Consider the following 19,057-nt stretch of genomic DNA (forward strand, 5'->3'; position numbering starts at 1 on the left):
TGTATTGCGTTGCCATGACTTTAATGACCTGACGCACATGTAATCTGTATTGCGTTGCCATGACTTTAATGACCTGACACACATGTAATCTGTATTGCGTTGCCATGACTTTGATGACCTGACACACATGTAATCTGTATTGTGTTGCCATGACTTTAATGACCTGACACACATGTAATCTGTATTGCGTTGCCATGACTTTAATGACCTCACACGTGTAATCTGTATTGCGTTGCCATGACTTTAATGACCTGACGCACATGTAATCTGTATTGCGTTGCCATGACTTTAATGACCTGACACACATGTAATCTGTATTGCGTTGCCATGACTTTAAAGTCTCAGACTCTTAATAGAGTCTAGATTCTAGAAGGTTTATAAGCACGTGCTATTGGATTGAGTCGGGGTGTTGTTAAACATCAATTGAATCCAGTGCATTCTATGTACACTGATAACAGTGTATGCCCAGTGTTATTGCAACTGGAGAAAGGGGAGAAGGTTTTCAGCAGACAATGTTTCTTGTGATTTTGTAGATTAATAATGCAGGGTAGAAAATTAACATGAAAACCATGATCTTCAGCAGGGCCAGTTGAAGACAAATCTTACTGGCCCTTCACAAATTCAACTAGCCCTCCAATTATCACATTGAAATTTAACTGCATATCCAAAATCAAAACTAGAATATTCTTTGTTGAATAATAACCATGTGCTCACCGTATAAACTGATGAATTGGCATGCAACTTCATAATGAATACAGTTAAAATTATTATTATTTTTTTTTTATTAAGTTGTAAACCCATACCAACTCAAATAAAAAAAAATGGAAAAAAGAAGAAATCCAGTATAAATATAAAGAATTCTTTACAAATTACCATTAAATTATGATGATTAAATCTCATTTTTAATACAGGGGTGAAGCCAAAATGCTAGAACAGCTGAGTTATACAGCTTGACTTGCATTGTCTCTGAAGTAAAAACAAATAATGCAATACAAAGAGAATAAAGATAGAACTGCGCGTGCTTTAGTGTATAAACCTAGTCTGGGGTGACAGTCCTCTTTGTGGCTATGCAAGAGGGATGAAATAAACTGGTGATGCAAGAAGGGATACAATCTCCAGTAACGGATTTCCTTGGTAATGGCTGTCTTCCTATAGACAAAGCATGCACATGTGTGCGTTTAATTTGGATATTGTAAATGCTACAGTAGTAGGCTACTAATAAAATAAATATCAAAACAAAAATAAATATGTAATTTTTTTTTTTTTAAATACATCTTACCAAAATATACGATGTACTTCGTTATTATATTACAAAGCGTAACAGCTGAGACAGTTATGTTATCATGTAAGTCTTGGTGTCACTTTAGATCTGATATGTTCTTATTTAATGCAAATTGTTTAACTTTAAAACAATACCGACAATGACAATCAGGTAACTGACGTTTGGAATAAGCCCTGTAGTGATGTCATTGTAATTTGTATATATACACATGCTCTCACTTTAGTGTTAGTTAAAACTACAAGATAGATTTCGATTTTGTCCCAGAATAATGTAAGCTACATGTAATTAAATATGATTCCTTTTTACCATAACATTTAATAACAATTGTCAAATAGTAGTTCTACTAGAAAATTATGGCACATCCATTTCACTTTAATAAGCCGACGACTTCCAGATTTAAGAAATACATGCAATGTCTTCAATACGTTTTGAGCTCTAGTCTGATGCTGTTAAAATATAGAGCATGTTCTATGTCTTCTGCTGCTGTAGTTCGCACCAACACAGATGCGGTGTGTTTTGTCACATTCAATTCAGTTTCAGTGGCTATCTTTTTTAACTGGCACCGTACTTGCCAGACCCTCATATTGATGGCTGCCAATGGACTACCTTTGTAAAATTCTTAGTCACCCTTAGCTAGTAAAGGTCACCACGGGCGACTGTGCGACTGCTAATTTTCAACCCTGTAATGTCAGTTTCTTTCTTTTTTCAATCAGGAAAAGAACTATTTCCAGATTACTGTACAGGGTCTACATACAATCCACCATCGGCAGTGCAAAATATCATTAGGTAAGTTTCTATCATCTCCTTGGGGTAAGCCTATGCATTCCCCCCAAAATGTTTTATAGGTTAATTATTTTAATTAAAAAAAGTTAAAACCAGATAAATAAAGTTTTGTCAAGTTGTACTCAAATAGCAGGTTACATTTACAATAAAGGCTATTTTAATTCTATAAATTTAAAATTATTGAAAATCTTGCCTTTAAATTGCAATTTTAATAGAAATATATGTGATTTTTTGTCAACGTTAAAGTTTTGTGTTAAAGATTTGTGTTTAGATCAGTATCTCACAAACTATAACTCCGACCTCAATGAAACTTTGTTTATGGTTGCACCTATGGATATTCATCACAGTGGATGTGACAGAATTAAATATTAATTAATTCAACATTTTTAATTAAACAATACTTTTGTCTTTAGCTTAACATTAAAGTTTTGCATTCTCACAAATTATATAAATCTTATGGATGTAACCGATTACGTTTAATTCTGCGGAATACTTGTTGTTTTGTTGAAGATACTAAGTTATATATCTTTCTCTTCTTTTTCAGAATGTTGATAGATGAATATCTTTCCTCCTTCAACCTTACTACATCAGTGAAGGAAAAATCACAGTTCAAGTCTAGGACGTCTGTGAAACACAGCTTATTATTGGCTGAAAGTGGTGTCACTACTTCTCCAAGACTTGCTGTAAGCAGTGATACTCCAAGTGTTGCAGTGTTAAACAGAAACATCATGCAGATCTGTCTCTTCATTGAGGGAATAGGAACAGTTGCCAAGGTGACGGAGTAGTTAGTTAATTATTTAATAATGTTTTGAAAGTTTGAGAGAGAGAGAGAGAGAGAGAGAGAGAGAGAGAGAGAGAGAGAGAGAGAGACAGATAGAAAGACAGAGACAGAAAGAGAGATAGAGAAACAGAGAGAGAGAGACAGAGAGAGATAGAGAAACAGAGAGAGAGATAGAAAGACAGAGAGAGACGAGATAGAGAGAGAGAGAGACAAGAGATAGAGAAATAGAGAGACAGAGAGAGAGATAGATAGAAAGACAGAGAGAGAGAGATAGAAAGACAGCGAGACAGATAGAGAGAGAGAGAGAGAGAGATAGAAAGACAGAGAGAGACAAGAGATAGAGAGAGATAGATAGAAAGACAGAGAGAGAGATAGAGAGACAGAGAGAGAGAGACAGAGACACACAGAGAGAGAGATAGAGATAGAGAGACAGAGAGATAGAAAGACAGAGAGAGATAGAGAGACAGAGAGAGATATAGAGACAGAGAGAGAGAGAGATAGAAAGACAGAGAGAGATAGAAAGACACAGAGAGAGAGAGATAGAAAGACATACAGAGAGAGAGACAGAGAAAGAGAGGGGGAGAGAGAGGGAGAGAGAGAGGGAGGGAGAGAGAGAGAGAGAATGAAATAAAGGAAAAAGACTTAGATGGAAATATACTGAAGACCAAAAGAAACGCAACTATAATTTTCAGCCATAACATTAAATTTTGCTTTTATTAACATATATTGAGATTCCGGAGAATTACAGGTTTATATACAGTTTATCATTTCACCGAATTGAGTGTTGTAATCAAGTAAACCTACTCTTATTTACAAACTATCATTAACCCTGATTTGTGTTTTGTTTGGTGTTCTGTATAAATAAGTTGAGGGAGTAGAGACACTTTGGCAGATAGACAAACAGACGGATGGACAGAGATTATCACTGAGACAGAGATGGAGTTTATAATTAGGAAATGAAATACTATCGAGTTCTTTAGAAAAAACAGATAAGTTGAGGGAGGGGAGAGACACTGGCAGATAGACAGAGACTATCACTGAAACAGTTAGGGCCAGTTTCTCGTGCGCGTGCTAAGTAACACCAGGTTATCGTATAACCTTAGGTTAACCCGGGGCTACGTAACACGCCGAAAACCTTAGCCTGTAGCCGTGGACTGGCGGCTTTTCACATGCTTGGGTTATAGACGTGTTACGAAAACCACGGGTTTTGCATGGGTTATCTGAAGAATTCGCGGAGTGCATTTGAAAGTGGGGGTCACTGTCAGTGCAATTGTCAGGGGTGGTGGTGAAAATTTTAGTACCCCAAAGGGCCGAAATTGTTACGAATTTCGGGGACATGTCCCCCACCGACCCCCACCCCCACATAGTTATATTCAGGTGTCCAAATGCGACATTTCCAACCTTCCTAATACAAGAACCATGGAAAGGGGTGGCCCCCGCGGCTCCACTATGTTGTGGGCCCTGGTTTTCTTCGCTTGGAAGGTATATAAACCATCGTATCCACTACATGCATGTTACATCTTCACAATGGCTGAAACTAGAGGTAAAAAAAAGGAAACTTCAGTGAAGATGACAAACGTCTATTGATAGATCTGATTAATGCAAATATTAAAATAATTGAAAGTAAGAAAATTGATATGAAAACACATTTAGTGAAACAAAATGTATGGCATGAAATACTTTAAAAATGCAATAGTCAGTCTTCCGTAAAACGAGACCTGGAACAACTGAAAGAACTTTGGAAACGTTTGAAGTGCAAAGCCAAAAAAGATGTATCCTAGCTGAAAAAACATCAGACATGGGCATACATAGGATTTTGAAAAGGGTGTTCCAATACATAGGATTTTGAAAAGGGGGGTTCCAAAATAGATTGCAGAGATATTTGGCATATAGTTCTATGTTGAGTAAATATAATAATGTCAGATATATTAAATTAAAAAAAAAGCAATTTCAGGGGGGGGGGGGTTCGGGACAACCCATCGAACCCCCCCTATGTACGCCCATGTCAGAAAGCAGGGCCGTAGCTAGGATTTTTTTTGGGGGGGGGGGGGAGGGGGCAACTAAGTAGTTAATAGTCTAAAACTCCTTAAACAGTCAAGAAGAGAATTTTCTTTAAGTTTCTATAATGCTTTCCGGAATTTTTCTGACCCCCTTGACCCCCCTTGAACCCCCCGCCGCTAGCTACGGCCGTGGAAAGGGACTGGCGGTGGATCACCTATGGCTGACATTGACGATATGAGCTATACAATTCAAGGCATAATTCCTGGTGAATTTGTGGAAATGGTTAATCCATTTGATGATGACAGCGCCCTACATACAGAGGAGTGCGAATTTACCGTATGTTAAACTATTATAATAAGTATTAATTAATATCGTATCATATTATTTCAGATGTCCACTTGCGAGATTGATTAAATGTAAAGCTGTTGGTCGCGTTAGCCGATACCGTTTTAGAAATTCAACATCATCATACATGTCTAATGGTTCCAAACGGTCCCTGAAAATACGTTCACGCCGCATGGCCCGTCGATATTGGCGTAAAAAACTATTACTGTGCCAAAATTGTTCCATCTCAAGCAGAAAACCCAGAGGAAAAACAGCTCGACAGCAGGTTTATCGCGCAGTGCAATTGTAACCTGGTGTTAGCCTGGTGTTATTGAAACCCCGGAACGTGAAACGTGCAATCTAAATAACCCATGGGTTAACCTGAGGTTAACCTGGGGTTTCCATAACCCTCTGATAAACCCGGCACGAGAAACTGGCCCTTAAGGTTTGTTTTGTTTAACAACACCACTAGAGCACATTGATTAATTAGTCATCGGCTATTGGATGTCAAACATTTAGTCATTCTGACACATAGTCATCAGAGGAAACCCGCTACATTTTTCCTAATGCAGCAAGGGATCTTTTTATATGCACTTTCCCACAGACAGGAAAGCACATACCACGGCCTTTGTCCATTTGTGAAGTTGTGGTGCACTGGTTGGAATGAAAAAAACACTGAGACAGAGATGGAGTTTAAAAAAAGAATGCATTACTATCCAGATGTTTGAAATAAAATAAAATATTGACTTTTTTAAACAATTTCTTGACAGGTGCTTGGAGAAGACTTTAAACCGATGCTTATAAAGGTTTTATATCCACTTATGGAGAAGTTGGGAGATGGGAGTGCCTACATTAGTAGCTCCGCCTACTTGACTTTGATTGATATCTGCAAGGCATGTCATTACAGGTTTGTTTGGTGTATGTTTGAATATCTCAGTACATTGCTATATTTGATAGTAGTGTATATTTGCAGCTCCAACTACTTCACTTTGATGAACATCTGCAGGTTTGTGTTGTTCCTTTTATGTCATTTCTTATGTTGGTTTCTAACTACCAATTCACTCAGTAATGTGGTACAATACACGGAGTGATATTTTCTCAATGTAAACAAGCATTCTGAGAGTACTGCTAAAACAAATGACAGTAGTTGATCATTTGACACGCTTTCTTTGTATAAATGTACATAATGTGGGATAATTAAGAAAGTAAGCTAGTATTCTGAGAGAACTGCTAAATCAATACACATCCACGTCCAGGTCCAACAAATTTTCATATCTCCTACGTTCAAGGGCCATAACTCTGGCAAATCCCCATGAAAAAAATTAATGTTTTATTTAACGACGCACTCAACACATTTTATTTACGGTTACATAGCGTCAGACATATGGTTAAGGACCACACAGATTTTGAGACGAAACCCACTGTCGCCACTACATGGGCTACTCTTTCCGATTAGCAGCAAGGGATCTTTTATTTGCACCTCCCACAGGCAGGATAGCACAAACCATGGCCTTTGTTGAACCAGTTATGGATCACTGGTCGGTGCAAGTGGTTTACACCTACCCATTGAGCCTTGCGGAGCACTCACTCAGGGTTTGGAGTCGGTATCTGGATTAAAAATCCCATGCCTCGACTGGGATCCGAACCCAGTACCTACCAGCCTGTAGACAGATGGCCTAACCACGACGCCACCGAGACCAGTTATCCCCATGAAAGTGTAACTACATGATAAAGCCATACACAAAATTTCAGCTCATCTTAAGTGATTGCAAAAACAAAGTCTGGAGAACTACAGGTATATGTGGGACAAGCCGACAGGTTTTGTTTCCATATGTCTGTACATCTGTCTGTTGCAAGAAGTAATAAATTCTTACATACAAAATTATTTTAGACAAACATTTAAATTGAGGTGCTGCAAAACATTATAATGTCCAGAAATCCATTGGTTATATGAATATTCATATGCTAATTTAATGTATTTAATTGTAATTTTAATAATATGAAATATTTATTTGCTAAAAACCTTTTAAAAGGGCTACAAACCGAGTCCCTTTGAACATATATGATGCTCGACATGCAGTATTTCCAAAGTCCTGAAAATATAAAATAAAAAATAAATTCCATCACCCCCCCCAAATTAAAAAAAAAAATTGGATACAAATGTAACACTTAATTTATAATGACCTCATGAGTGACTGCTGGGGTAATAAATTGATAAGTAATACTAACAATAAGTTGTCTGTTAACAAAGATAATGTTTTTTTTTATCACAGATCTATTGAAGAACTGATAATGGAAAATGCTGACTATCTGATTAACGAGATTTCTCTCCGTCTCCGCCACCTCCCTGACAATCTACAGACACCACTAGTTCTACAGGCCATGTTACACCACAGCAGTGAGCGACTACTACCGGTGGTTCACGACACCATACTAGAGGTAGTCTGAAGTTATGTTTCCATTTTCCGTGAATCTGTAAAACAATGAATTATTGAAATAATATGTCTGCCATATCTGTTTCCATACAAGAGGTAGATAGAAATTATGCTTTCGTTTCTGTGAATCTGTAAATCCATGAATTATTGAAATAATGTGTCCGTCATGCCTGTGTTTTCATGCTATCCACGAACTGTGCGTGATTCGTATACATGAATTTGAAATCGCTTTTGGAGCAATTTTTCATAGATCATGGGAGAGTGAAATCCCACAAGAAATGATGTCATCGGAAGAAAGCATCAACATCAGTTTGGGCAAGAAGTCTTAACTGACCAATGTTCATACCGTGTCCTTTCAAAATTATTTTCTGTGATTATGTCTTCACTGATGGTTATAGCCACACAAGTATAGAAACGATCAACACGGACATGGATTTGCAGTTTCATGCAATACGTACATATGGAAACATAGCTTTAACATTATAAAGAGGGTATTTCCATGAGATAGCACAGATTTAGCTCTATTGGTAGAGTGCTTGTCTGAGGTGCCGTGTCTTCATCCCATGTAACCCTGGCCTGGCAATCCCAGTGCATTTTTTATTTTATTTGTGCGGTTGGTGGTATTCACTCGAGGTGCTAAGGTTGTAGGATCAAACCACATCAGTGAACCCATTCTTTGATTGCTTTTTTTCCATCCCAGCTACTTCCCCATGACTAGTATATCAAAGGCTGTGGTATGTGCTATCCTGCCTGTGGAAAAGTATATATAGAAGATCCCTTGCTGCTATATGTCATAATTACCAAATGTTTGTCATTCAGTAGATGATAAATAATTAATCAGTGTGCTCTAGTGGTGTCATTAAACAAAACAAACTTTTAATTTTTAACTTTATTTTTTCTAACAGATATTTTTGTTATAACACTGGATAAGAGGTAGTATCGATGTTTATTTTTAGATTTTGTCCTCCCTTGACGATCACTACACCGATCAGGCTGTTCTCTTTATGAAGGTGTTGTCCGAACTAACCAAGGCAGTGGTCAGATGGTTTCCTCACAGTCAGGTACATTTATTCAAGATAATGTTGTTTAAAAAATAATTGTCACAAACCGTACGAAATTGAAAACTGTATTATTTTACTTCTGGGTATTTTGTAATGTCTGTGCATCTTCGATCATTGACACAACAACAACTTCTTGTTAAGGAAGTACACTTAAAACAAATTTCCTTAAAAATGCAGAAAAAAAGGTAAGAATAAGTTTTATGCACAATGAAATGTATTATTACAGTTAATTTGTACCCTGGAATCTTACTGAATGCAATGCAAATGCATGCCTAAACAGCAACAAGTGAACGACGGAATCCACACAACCAAACACGTCTGCTAGCACTGCCAATTGAATGACTGGTCACTTCCAGATAGCTGCTTTCAGATCACGTGATTGTTTTCGTGGGAAAAGCCGATTTTTATGCTGTTGTAATTACGCTGATAACGTCATAGTACGGTTTTTGCTAGTGCTTTTAAAGTGATGTTTTCTAACCACCTGGTGCAACTCTTGATGGAACAGAGATAACATGTGACTATGTACTTACCTTTTTATACATTTTATTTCTAAATTGAACAAGGTAAACATTAATGTCGTTAAATTGATAGCCTGACATGACTGAGCATGTGCACCAGCCATTTCCTCTTGGTCGTATGGTTTTTGATTAAACGAGGATATATATTTGTAGGAGGTGGGATCAGCCCTGTTTACCCTTACATATTTTCAGTAATTATAGAAAATTATCAAAGAATACTAAAAAGTTAACTGTATGTGACAGATCGGAATAGTAGGACAATCACAGGTGCTCATAATTGTCTCCCTTGTTCAGTCCATCTCTAATGTAAAAATTAGTTTTAGCCTCTACACATGTGTACAGTGATTTCCATTTAGTGCATACCATTTTCTTTCAGTATGATAGTATCTTTGCAGTATGTGCTTTACACTGTTTGCAGTTGGGACCTTTTGATCAGGCTTAGTGGCAGAATGGAATGGATTGTTTAACGTTCACCATTCAGAGCAAGCTGTTAATTGTAGCGCACGCCTGTCCTGGGTACAGGTGCCTGCCTCGGCCGGTTCCTCCATCCAGGACAGGAAAAATGGGGTGGGTAGGAGGGTGGACCACCTGCACTGGTAGGTGCAAGGGAGCACCAGCAGTTCGACCGTAGCCGGTAACAGGTGGATGGTGGTATGGTGCTATGTAATTTGGAATGTCCCATAGGATTAAGCCAAAGAGAATGGATGCACATTTTTGATGAAGGAATTTAGGTGCAATTTTGAACAATCGATCTAATGGAAGGGTAGGGAGCTACGTATAGGTTTGGAATTTAGTAGGCCGAGAGTAGCTCATTAATTGGACCTATATGGTGCTGACATGTAGGTTGCCCATAGGGGCCCTTAAAAGGGCCTGAATTGTGGCAGAAACAACTGCTCGTTACTTATAGATGTCTCAGATCACTAATAAGTGGTGTTCTCGTTACTGATGGCCCATAGTAAGACCTGCTTTCCATTAAAGTGATTCACATGCAATTCGGCTTGCGAGTTATTCATTTTTAGTGTATGCACACAGTACTTTTTCCATAGATGCAAATCCATGCGCAGGATCAGTGAACAATTTTTGTGTGTGTCAATGTGTTATATGATGACGATGATGTCATGTTTTGTATAGTAAACAGATTGTGAAAATGCATGTAGGGAAAAGCACATTTCTGCATGTGGAAACACACACAAAGAATCACGCATGGAATTGTATTACTGGAAAGTGGGCCTTAGGATGAACAGATGTGGGGTTAGCTCATTAATAGAGTACTCGCCTCAAGTGGGATGGGTCATAGAATCAGTCACCTCAGATTTATTTGTAACGATTGTTCTCATGGTATGGTATGTGCTGTCCTGTCTAGATGAGGAAAGTGCATATGAAGGATCACTTGCAGCTATTCAGTAGGCAGCTGTGGTTTGTCCCTCCCTCTCATTCTGTGGACCAAGTCAGGGTTGAAAATTAGCAGTCGCCCGGTCGCTCATGATGACCTTTATTGGTTACGGGCGACTAAGAATTTTACAAAGGTAGTCCCTTGAGCGACAGTCGATTTTAGGGTCTGGTGAGTATGGTACCAGTTACAAAACAAAGAAACTGAAACTGAATTGAATGTGACAAAACACATCGCGTCTGTGTTGGCATGAACTACAGAAGCAGAAGACATAGAACATGCTCTATATTTTGACATCATCAGACTCAGCTGCTGTGGCTTTGGGCAGTCTTTCTAAAAGTAGAGCTCAAAATGTATTGTAGACGTTGCATGTATTTTTAAAATCTGGAAGTCGTCGCCTTATTAGAATGGACTGGATACTGCAGAATTATCTAAGGTCGATGACAGTCACTTTTCGGACCCTTGTTTTGGCTTTGTACACAATAAATGTAGCATATCCAGCAGTAATGTTTTGATATGATATATTTGACAAAAGGTACTTTTTATTTCTTTCATCTTTTAAAACTTAAACAGCGTTGTCTGTATGTTATAGAAATTTTACAGGGGTCAAGGTTAGTAGACTGTTTTTATTTTAATCTGGTGAAGCATTATAATAATATAGCTAATTTTGAATTTGAATGACGACAATATTCCAATGACGTCACTTTGCATCTCCTTACAATAACCATAAACCAAGTACATGACGTTTCTGTTTTCAAAACGCTGGAAAAATTCCAATGCCAAATTGCTTTTGAATTTTTGTTTGTTTGAACATTACTAATGCACTTGTATGTTTTTGAAGAAAGTCTTGTGATAAAAAAATTATACCTTTCACGAAATATGGATTTCAAGTGAAATTATGGTGAGATATATATTTATTGTGTACGAAACCAAAATAAGGGGTGTGAAAAGTGACTGTCGTCGACCTAAGTAGAGCTACTATTTGACAATTGTTATTCAGTGTTATGGTAAAAAGTAATCGTATTTAATTAGCGTACATTATTCTGGGACAAAATCAAAACTGTCCAAATATTACTGTAATAAACAATAAGTATGTGTTTATGCTTTGTAATATAATAACAAAGTACTTCGTATAGTTTGGTAAAATGTTTTTGTTTGTTTCACAGATTTATTTTTCTTTTGATATTTATTTTATTAGTAGCCTACTATTGTAGCTTTTACAATATCCAAATTACACGCACACGTGTGCATGCTTCTTCTATAGGAGGACTGCCACTCCCAATAAAATTTGTTACTGGAGATTGTATCCCTTCTTGCATCGCCAGTTTATTTCATCCCTCTTGCTTTGTCACAAAGAGGACTGCCACCCCAGACTAGGTTTATATACTAGAGCACGCACAGTTCTACCTTTATTCTCTTTGTACTGCATTATTTTTGACTTAAGTCAAGCTGTATACCTCGGCTGTTCTAGCATTTTGTCTTCACCCCTGTATTAAAAATGAGATTTAATGATTATAATTTAATGGTAACTTGTAATAAATTGTTTTTATGTATACTTGAGGTTTTTTTTTCAAAAACATTTATTTGAGTTGGTATGGATTTAAAACTTAATAACATGTTTTTATGTGAATTTTAACTATTCATTATGAAGTTACATGCCAATTCATTGGTTTCCTTTTGAAGGAAACAAACTATATATGGTGAGCACATGGTTATTATTCAAGAAAGAATATTCTAGTTTTGATTTTGGCTGTGCAGTTAGATTTCATTATGTTAATTGGAGGGCTAGTTGAATTTGAAAAGGGCCAGTAAGATTTGTCTTCAACTGGCCCTGCTGGCGATCATGGTTTTTATGTTAATTTTCAACCCTGCCAAGTGTTAAAATAACCAAATGTTACGGTACTAAACAAGTAGCCATAGTTTAAAATGTGTCAGCAGTGATCGCCACCCCAGTTCCCTCTCTATCACTGGTGTAAACACCTCCCCTCACCACCTGTTATATTTGCTTGTATCCCCATAACACCACTCGTAGACATTGTGTGTGGTCCCACTTAGTGTTGAAATAGATATTTATTACCCCAGCGGTCAGTCATAACAGGGAAAATATTTTCCATATTTTCTCAGTGAGAAATATTCTGCATTGGTCTAACGAACAATAGTATTGGACAATTTGACGCTTACAAACCAATGACTTTGTCGGTACTACATATGACGTCATCACGATTTGACAAACACAAAATGACATCATGTAGTTTAAAGAGTTTGCTTTTATGGGTCTCTGTTTTTGGTGTTAAATTAATAACAAAATGTAATTTTAATGCAATTCATTATAGATTTGGAAGCAGAATAAAGAGAAATTGTGTTTTTTAAAATTATCTATGAACGTGATTAAATTACAACGTTATAGTAATTCTCAGAACAGTGCATAAAGTGGTTTACATCGTTCCTATACAGGTTGGCCTTCATGCATGTGCATCGAAAATAAAGGCTTTTAGAGAAAAAATAGCTGAGGTAATAAATAGAATAACAAACTTGTTACCAGTTATTATCAAATGTATGCCCCTCATGAAATAATTTTCATTTGTCACTCGCTAAAGCTCGTGACAACTGAAAATTATTTCACTCGGGACTGGTAACTCGTTTATTATCCTCTATATAATAGCCTCATTCCTATTGTCATTAACAGTTTTTAACCCATTGTGGTGTCAAACAAATTTGACAAATATTACAAGCAATCAGATGTTTGTCATTACAGAAAAAGGAAGAAACTTGTAAAGAGACAAAGTCTGCTTCTTTGATGGATACAAGTGAATCGAGGTCTGAGAGAGAGAGGAAGTCACTGGCAGACATACAAGATTTCTTTCTGGACTATCACAAGCAGAAACAGTTGGCCAAGGGCATCATCTCTGAGGATGAGGATACTGATGAAGCAACACAGGGTCCAGATGCTGGTGATGTTGAAGAGGAGGACGAGGATGAAAATAAGACAAATCAGAAAGACTTGCCCAAACACATTGTAGCTGTTAAAGAGGTCTGTTCTTTGTTGTTTTGGAGGCTTTTGTTTGTGTGATAAACATCTTGATTGTTATTAAATGTTAGATTTTAGAGCCATGAAAACGGTTCCTGGACTTGTTCATTGAGGAAAGGTTCACAATAATCTTTTGCTTTTCAATATTTTGCAAATTCTGCAGCTTTTTTCATGCTGCGTCTTGTAAAAAATCATCTGTTGTATGCTGTTTGATTAGTCCATAGTTTACAATTAGTTGTAGGGAAAAATATGCTAATACTTAAACAACCCCAGAACTTAAACATTGCTACAGTTTTTGTATTCTCACATTTCAGATTGCTTTTCCAACTGTGATCATATTTACACCCATATTTCTTTCATGCATTGTTAACCTTCAGACTACTGGATTAATTTTTGACAAAAACCACGTTGAGGGGGTACAAATTTATAACCTTTACTCACATATTTTCACTTAATTGTTTTATAAATACATAAAATAAAGTTTATATTTGAATTGGTAAGTATTATTTCCGTGGGTTTTTAAAAATTTTATGATATTTTAGATCAGTTATTATTGATTAAAATTTGGCAAAAAAAAAGAAAAAAGTTGTGTTTACTTAGAAAAACAAAAAACTAAAGCTGCCATTCTCTTAAGTAATGTATTTTCTGTTGGTCTATTATTATTTCCGGTGAGTCCTGTGTGCAAAATGGTGGGAAATATGAATTGGGGAATGCGCTGTATACAGTGTACAGTATGTCGACTAGCATGACATCGCGTGAGATATCTCGCCTGTAGTAGTCAGAAGGTTAAATCAGCATTCTAACATAGTAACAACTTGTAGTAGTGATTTGTGGTAGGGAATAGAACATATTTCCATTTATGTCATATTTAGGCACTAAAATGTTAGATACAATACATTAAACTACAAGGTTAAAGGTTTTTTTTCCTTTTCTTACTGTTACTGAACTTCTCAGCATTATTGCATTCCCTCCCTTTCCAATGAACTGGTCCAAACATCCCGAGAGACTGGTTAGAATCTTCCATTGTGTTATGAGTATCCTCCTTCCAGTCATGTCATCAGGTCTTCCTTCTTTCTCCATTACTCTGTTTAATCCAAGCCATCTTTCCTTTTGTTTTTCATGCTCCAGATGTCTTTATAACAGTACCACAAGTACCTGTCCTCTAATATTTCAGCAAATTTCAGCTGTGTTTTCATGTTTAAAATACGAAACTAAACAGTAGTGTTCACTTTACTTAAGGTGTTGCTCCGCAGCAGACATCTCTTGTCGTCTGCTAGTTCAGCACAGCTGCGTCTGCTCGTTCTCGACTGTGTCAGTGATGCATGTACGGCTCTACAGGACTGGAAAGGTAAATTATCTTGTGTTACATTTTCAGCTAATGTATATTCAGGGACTGTATTAAAATGTGTCTGTTTAATGGTGTACCTATTCAGGAGAGGGATTAATATTATCAGTCTTTTTGCAGTAATAACAACTAACATACTGTTTTATCAAGAATAAAAATAACGTTAGGATTATTGTATAAATGTTGGTGCTAACTACTTATTAGCCTTGCTGGTTTGATTTTTTTTTAAATAGACAAAGAATGGTTTATCCATCAACATTATAATATTTTTTATCCTATAACTTACCCATGATATCCATGTCATAAACCCATGTGATAATTTACTTTATTAAGCCAGTTAATAATGGTATGCAAATTTGCAAGGTCTCTAGGTTATGTGTTGTTGTGGATGAGACATTTTGCTTACAAGCCAACAAGACCCGTGTACCTGAGCGTAACGTTTTCAAAGATTTGTTTAAAATGCGTGACGTCTAACTAATCTCTGCTAATTGTGATGACGTCATAATGTCGATAGCGGCGACTTTAGTACTGTGGTTTACTAAAAAACTAATTACAATGTTATTTTAGAAGTATTATAGGATAAATAGAATTCGCTACTCGTGTTTTTTAATATGTAAAATATCAACCTTGTCTAGTTAATCGGTATTTGTCACGGCAGAGCCTCGACAAATACCGATTAACATAGACTCAGTTGATATTTTCCATATTAAAAAATACTAGTGACGAATCCTCTATGTACATCACTGTATGTGAAAAAAATGTGTTTGCTTCAGACATTTGCTGTATCTGAAAACAGATGTTAATTTACATCCACATTTACACATAACTTATCATTACAATATTTATATATTTAGTTATAAATTTACTTTTGAGAATATAGCCCCAGATGTTTTAAATTATAAATTCTGTTTATAGATGAACTTCTGCCTCTTATTCACCAGCTGTGGCAGCCATTCTCTCTCAGGTTTGATGATGAAGAAAAACTAGTTGCAATACAAGTAGGTATAATAAGTGGGTTGTATGTAATTGCCAGTATTAGCAATACAGCCCAGAATAAATTGTTTATTAATATCTTATTGCACGTCAAATAATGAAATAATTGAGTGCATAATTCATTATAGCAAATTTCATATACAACTGACTTAGACATATTGCGGTGTCATACATGTAGAATTCATTTATATAACTGAATTATTTTGTGGGCAGCGGAGGTTATTATAATTTTTAGCTCGGTTGGAAGATTGCTTAACTCGGGTTGGCATTAAAGAGTAATAAGTATAATGTCTTTGTTTGAAATTTATTTCTGTCATCATTTGAAATTTATTGATCTCATTTGAGAACTGTATTTTTTGCTAGTTTTTGTTGAAATAGGTGTGTAAAAGCTAGAAGACAAACAGCATAACCTGAATAATTATTTAAATATAAAATGTTATGTAAATTGTTTGCGACTGTTACTATATTTGTTTTTATTTCTCCTGACAGTGATAACATGTGTTTATACATTATAAAATTAGCAAATCTGTTTTTGCAGGCAGTGTCAACTCTCAGAAAAATGGCTGACATTTGTGGAGACTTCATTTGTCGCAGGACTTTTAAGGACGTGATTCCAAAAATGGTTAATTTTCTTACAAAGCAAGCACATCTAAGGTAAGGTTTACAAAACAAGCACATCTAAGGTAAGGTTTACAAAACAAGCACATCTAAGGTAAGGTTTACAAAACAAGCACATCTAAGGTAAGGTTTACAAAACAAGCACATCTAAGGTAAGGTTTACAAAACAAGCACATCTAAGGTAAGGTTTCCTCACACTTCACATTGAAAAAATATAAACTCTGTACTCATCATCTTACTGAGTCAGTCTGTTCCCAAAAAGCATTTCTGGTTAGAATCAGTATTGAGAAAAGAGATCCATTTATCAGGCCATCCATCTATCTGACTACATCTGTCTTTCCGTGTGTGTGTGTGTGTGTCTGTGCGTGTGTGTGTCTGTGTGTGTCTGTGTGTGTGTGTGTGTGTGTGTGTCTGTCTGTGTGTCTGCGTGTGCGTGTGCCTGTGCCTGTGCCTGTGTCTGCGTCTGTGTGTGTCTGCGTGTGCGTGTCTGTGTCTGTGTGTGTGTCTGCGTGTGCGTGTGTGTGTGTCTGTGTCTGTGTGTGTGTGTCTGTGCGTGTGTGTGTGTGTGTGTCTGTGTATGTGTGTGTCTGTGCGTGTGTGTGTCTGTGTGTGTGTGTGTGTCTGTGTGTGTGTGCGTCTGTGTGTGTGCGTCTGTGTGTGTGTGTGTGTGTGTGTGTGTCTGTGCACTTGTGTGTGTGTGTGCTTGTGTGTGTGTGCGTACAAGTGTGTGTGTGTGCGTGCGTGTGTGCACGTGTGTGTGCGTGTGTGTGCGTGCGTGTGCGCGTGTGTGCGTGCGTGTGTGTGTGTGTGTGTGTGTGTGTGTCCTCTTTCATAAAGTCATAGTAATTATTTTGGTAGCCTTTTGTTTAAAACCCAGAAGTTGGCCATCATAGTTTAGAATGTCTGTCAAGCAGTGAGTTACAACCCTCTTCGCTAGGAAAGGCAAGTGATCACGCACACTCCCCTCCACATCTCTGTGCAAAGTTTTAGAAGGGTGGCAAATTGTTTGCCTTGCAATACCATTTTAAATAAATTTTATTATCATCAGCTCGCCTTGATTTTGCATGTGGCAAAAATAGTACATTGCACTAGCCATAACATTAAGCACTTATTAAATTAGAGTATGAAGTATAAGAAAATTATAGGTATTTTGTTTGGCAACACCTCAGTACATTATAAATTACAGCTATTTACAGTTGAACATGTTATTATTTCGATACTTGGTTGAGAGAGGAGGAGGAGTGACTTACATTGTATCCAGCCATAGTATTAAACATTTATTAGAGTATAAATTGGAAGAAAAAGAAAGTTATTCAGCACATTTTCAACTACAGCCATTTTAGCATTTAGTTGAGAAAGAGAGAGGAAAAACTGCAGCCTTACTTACACTACTTCTACCAAGTAGCAGGACGAGATGTAGTTCAAATCAGTGAGAGGAAAAACTGCAGCCTTACTGACACTACTTCTACCAAGTAGCAGGACGGGATGTAGTTCAATTCAGTGAGAGAAAAAACTGCAGCCTTACTGACACTACTTCTACCAAGTAGCAGGACGGGATGTAGTTCAAATCAGTGAGAGGAAAAACTGCAGCCTTACTGACACTACTTCTACCAAGTAGCAGGACGGGATGTAGTTCAAATCAGTGAGAGGAAAAACTGCAGCCTTACTGACACTACTTCTACCAAGTAGCAGGACGGGATGTAGTTCAAATCAGTGAGAGGAAAAACTGCAGCCTTACTGACACTACTTCTACCAAGTAGCAGGACGGGATGTAGTTCAAATCAGTGAGAGGAAAAACTGCAGCCTTACTGACACTACTTCTACCAAGTAGCAGGACGGGATGTAGTTCAAATCAGTGAGAGGAAAAACTGCAGCCTTACTGACACTACTTCTACCAAGTAGCAGGACGGGATGTAGTTCAATTCAGTGAGAGGAAAAACTGCAGCCTTACTGACACTACTTCTACCAAGTAGCAGGACGGGATGTAGTTCAATTCAGTGAGAGGAAAAACTGCAGCCTTACTGACACTACTTCTACCAAGTAGCAGGACGGGATGTAGTTCAAATCAGTGAGAGAAAAAACTGCAGCCTTACTGACACTACTTCTACCAAGTAGCAGGACGGGATGTAGTTCAAGTCAGTGATTGGAAAAACTGCAGCCTTACTGACACTACTTCTGCCAAGTAGCAGGACGGGATGTAGTTCAAGTCAGTGATTGGAAAAACTGCTGTCTTACTGACACTACTTTACCAAGTAGCAGGATGGGATGTAGTTCAAATCAGTGAAGCGCTCACCTGAGATTCTTGAGTTATAGGATGAACTACTTCAGCAGACCCATTGGTTTTCTGTTTGTCCCAACTAGTGCCCCAAGACTGGTATATCAAATGCCATGGTATGTGTTGTCTTGTCTATGGAAAAGTGCATATACAAATAACTTGCTGCCGATAGAAAAAATGTAGCACATGTCCTTTGAAGACTTATGTCAAAATTACCAATTGC

General features: G+C 37.2%; 1 protein-coding gene across 2 annotated transcripts in view; it reads left to right on the forward strand.

The window, feature by feature from the left end:
- Positions 1-19,057, forward strand: part of LOC121388087 (TELO2-interacting protein 1 homolog) — a 47,250-nt gene that overhangs the window by 20,440 nt on the left and 7,753 nt on the right. For both annotated transcript variants that reach the window (XM_041519299.1, XM_041519300.1), the window contains exons 14-22: positions 1,996-2,068; positions 2,610-2,838; positions 5,942-6,078; positions 7,445-7,610; positions 8,563-8,667; positions 13,331-13,606; positions 14,843-14,951; positions 15,864-15,946; positions 16,480-16,595. In XM_041519299.1, coding sequence (XP_041375233.1) covers positions 1,996-2,068; positions 2,610-2,838; positions 5,942-6,078; positions 7,445-7,610; positions 8,563-8,667; positions 13,331-13,606; positions 14,843-14,951; positions 15,864-15,946; positions 16,480-16,595 — 1,294 coding nt within the window. The remainder of the gene's footprint in view (positions 1-1,995; positions 2,069-2,609; positions 2,839-5,941; positions 6,079-7,444; positions 7,611-8,562; positions 8,668-13,330; positions 13,607-14,842; positions 14,952-15,863; positions 15,947-16,479; positions 16,596-19,057) is intronic.

The sequence above is a fragment of the Gigantopelta aegis genome, chromosome 14 (genome assembly GCF_016097555.1).
Source record: "Gigantopelta aegis isolate Gae_Host chromosome 14, Gae_host_genome, whole genome shotgun sequence".
Classification (NCBI taxonomy): Eukaryota; Metazoa; Mollusca; class Gastropoda; order Neomphalida; family Peltospiridae; genus Gigantopelta; species Gigantopelta aegis.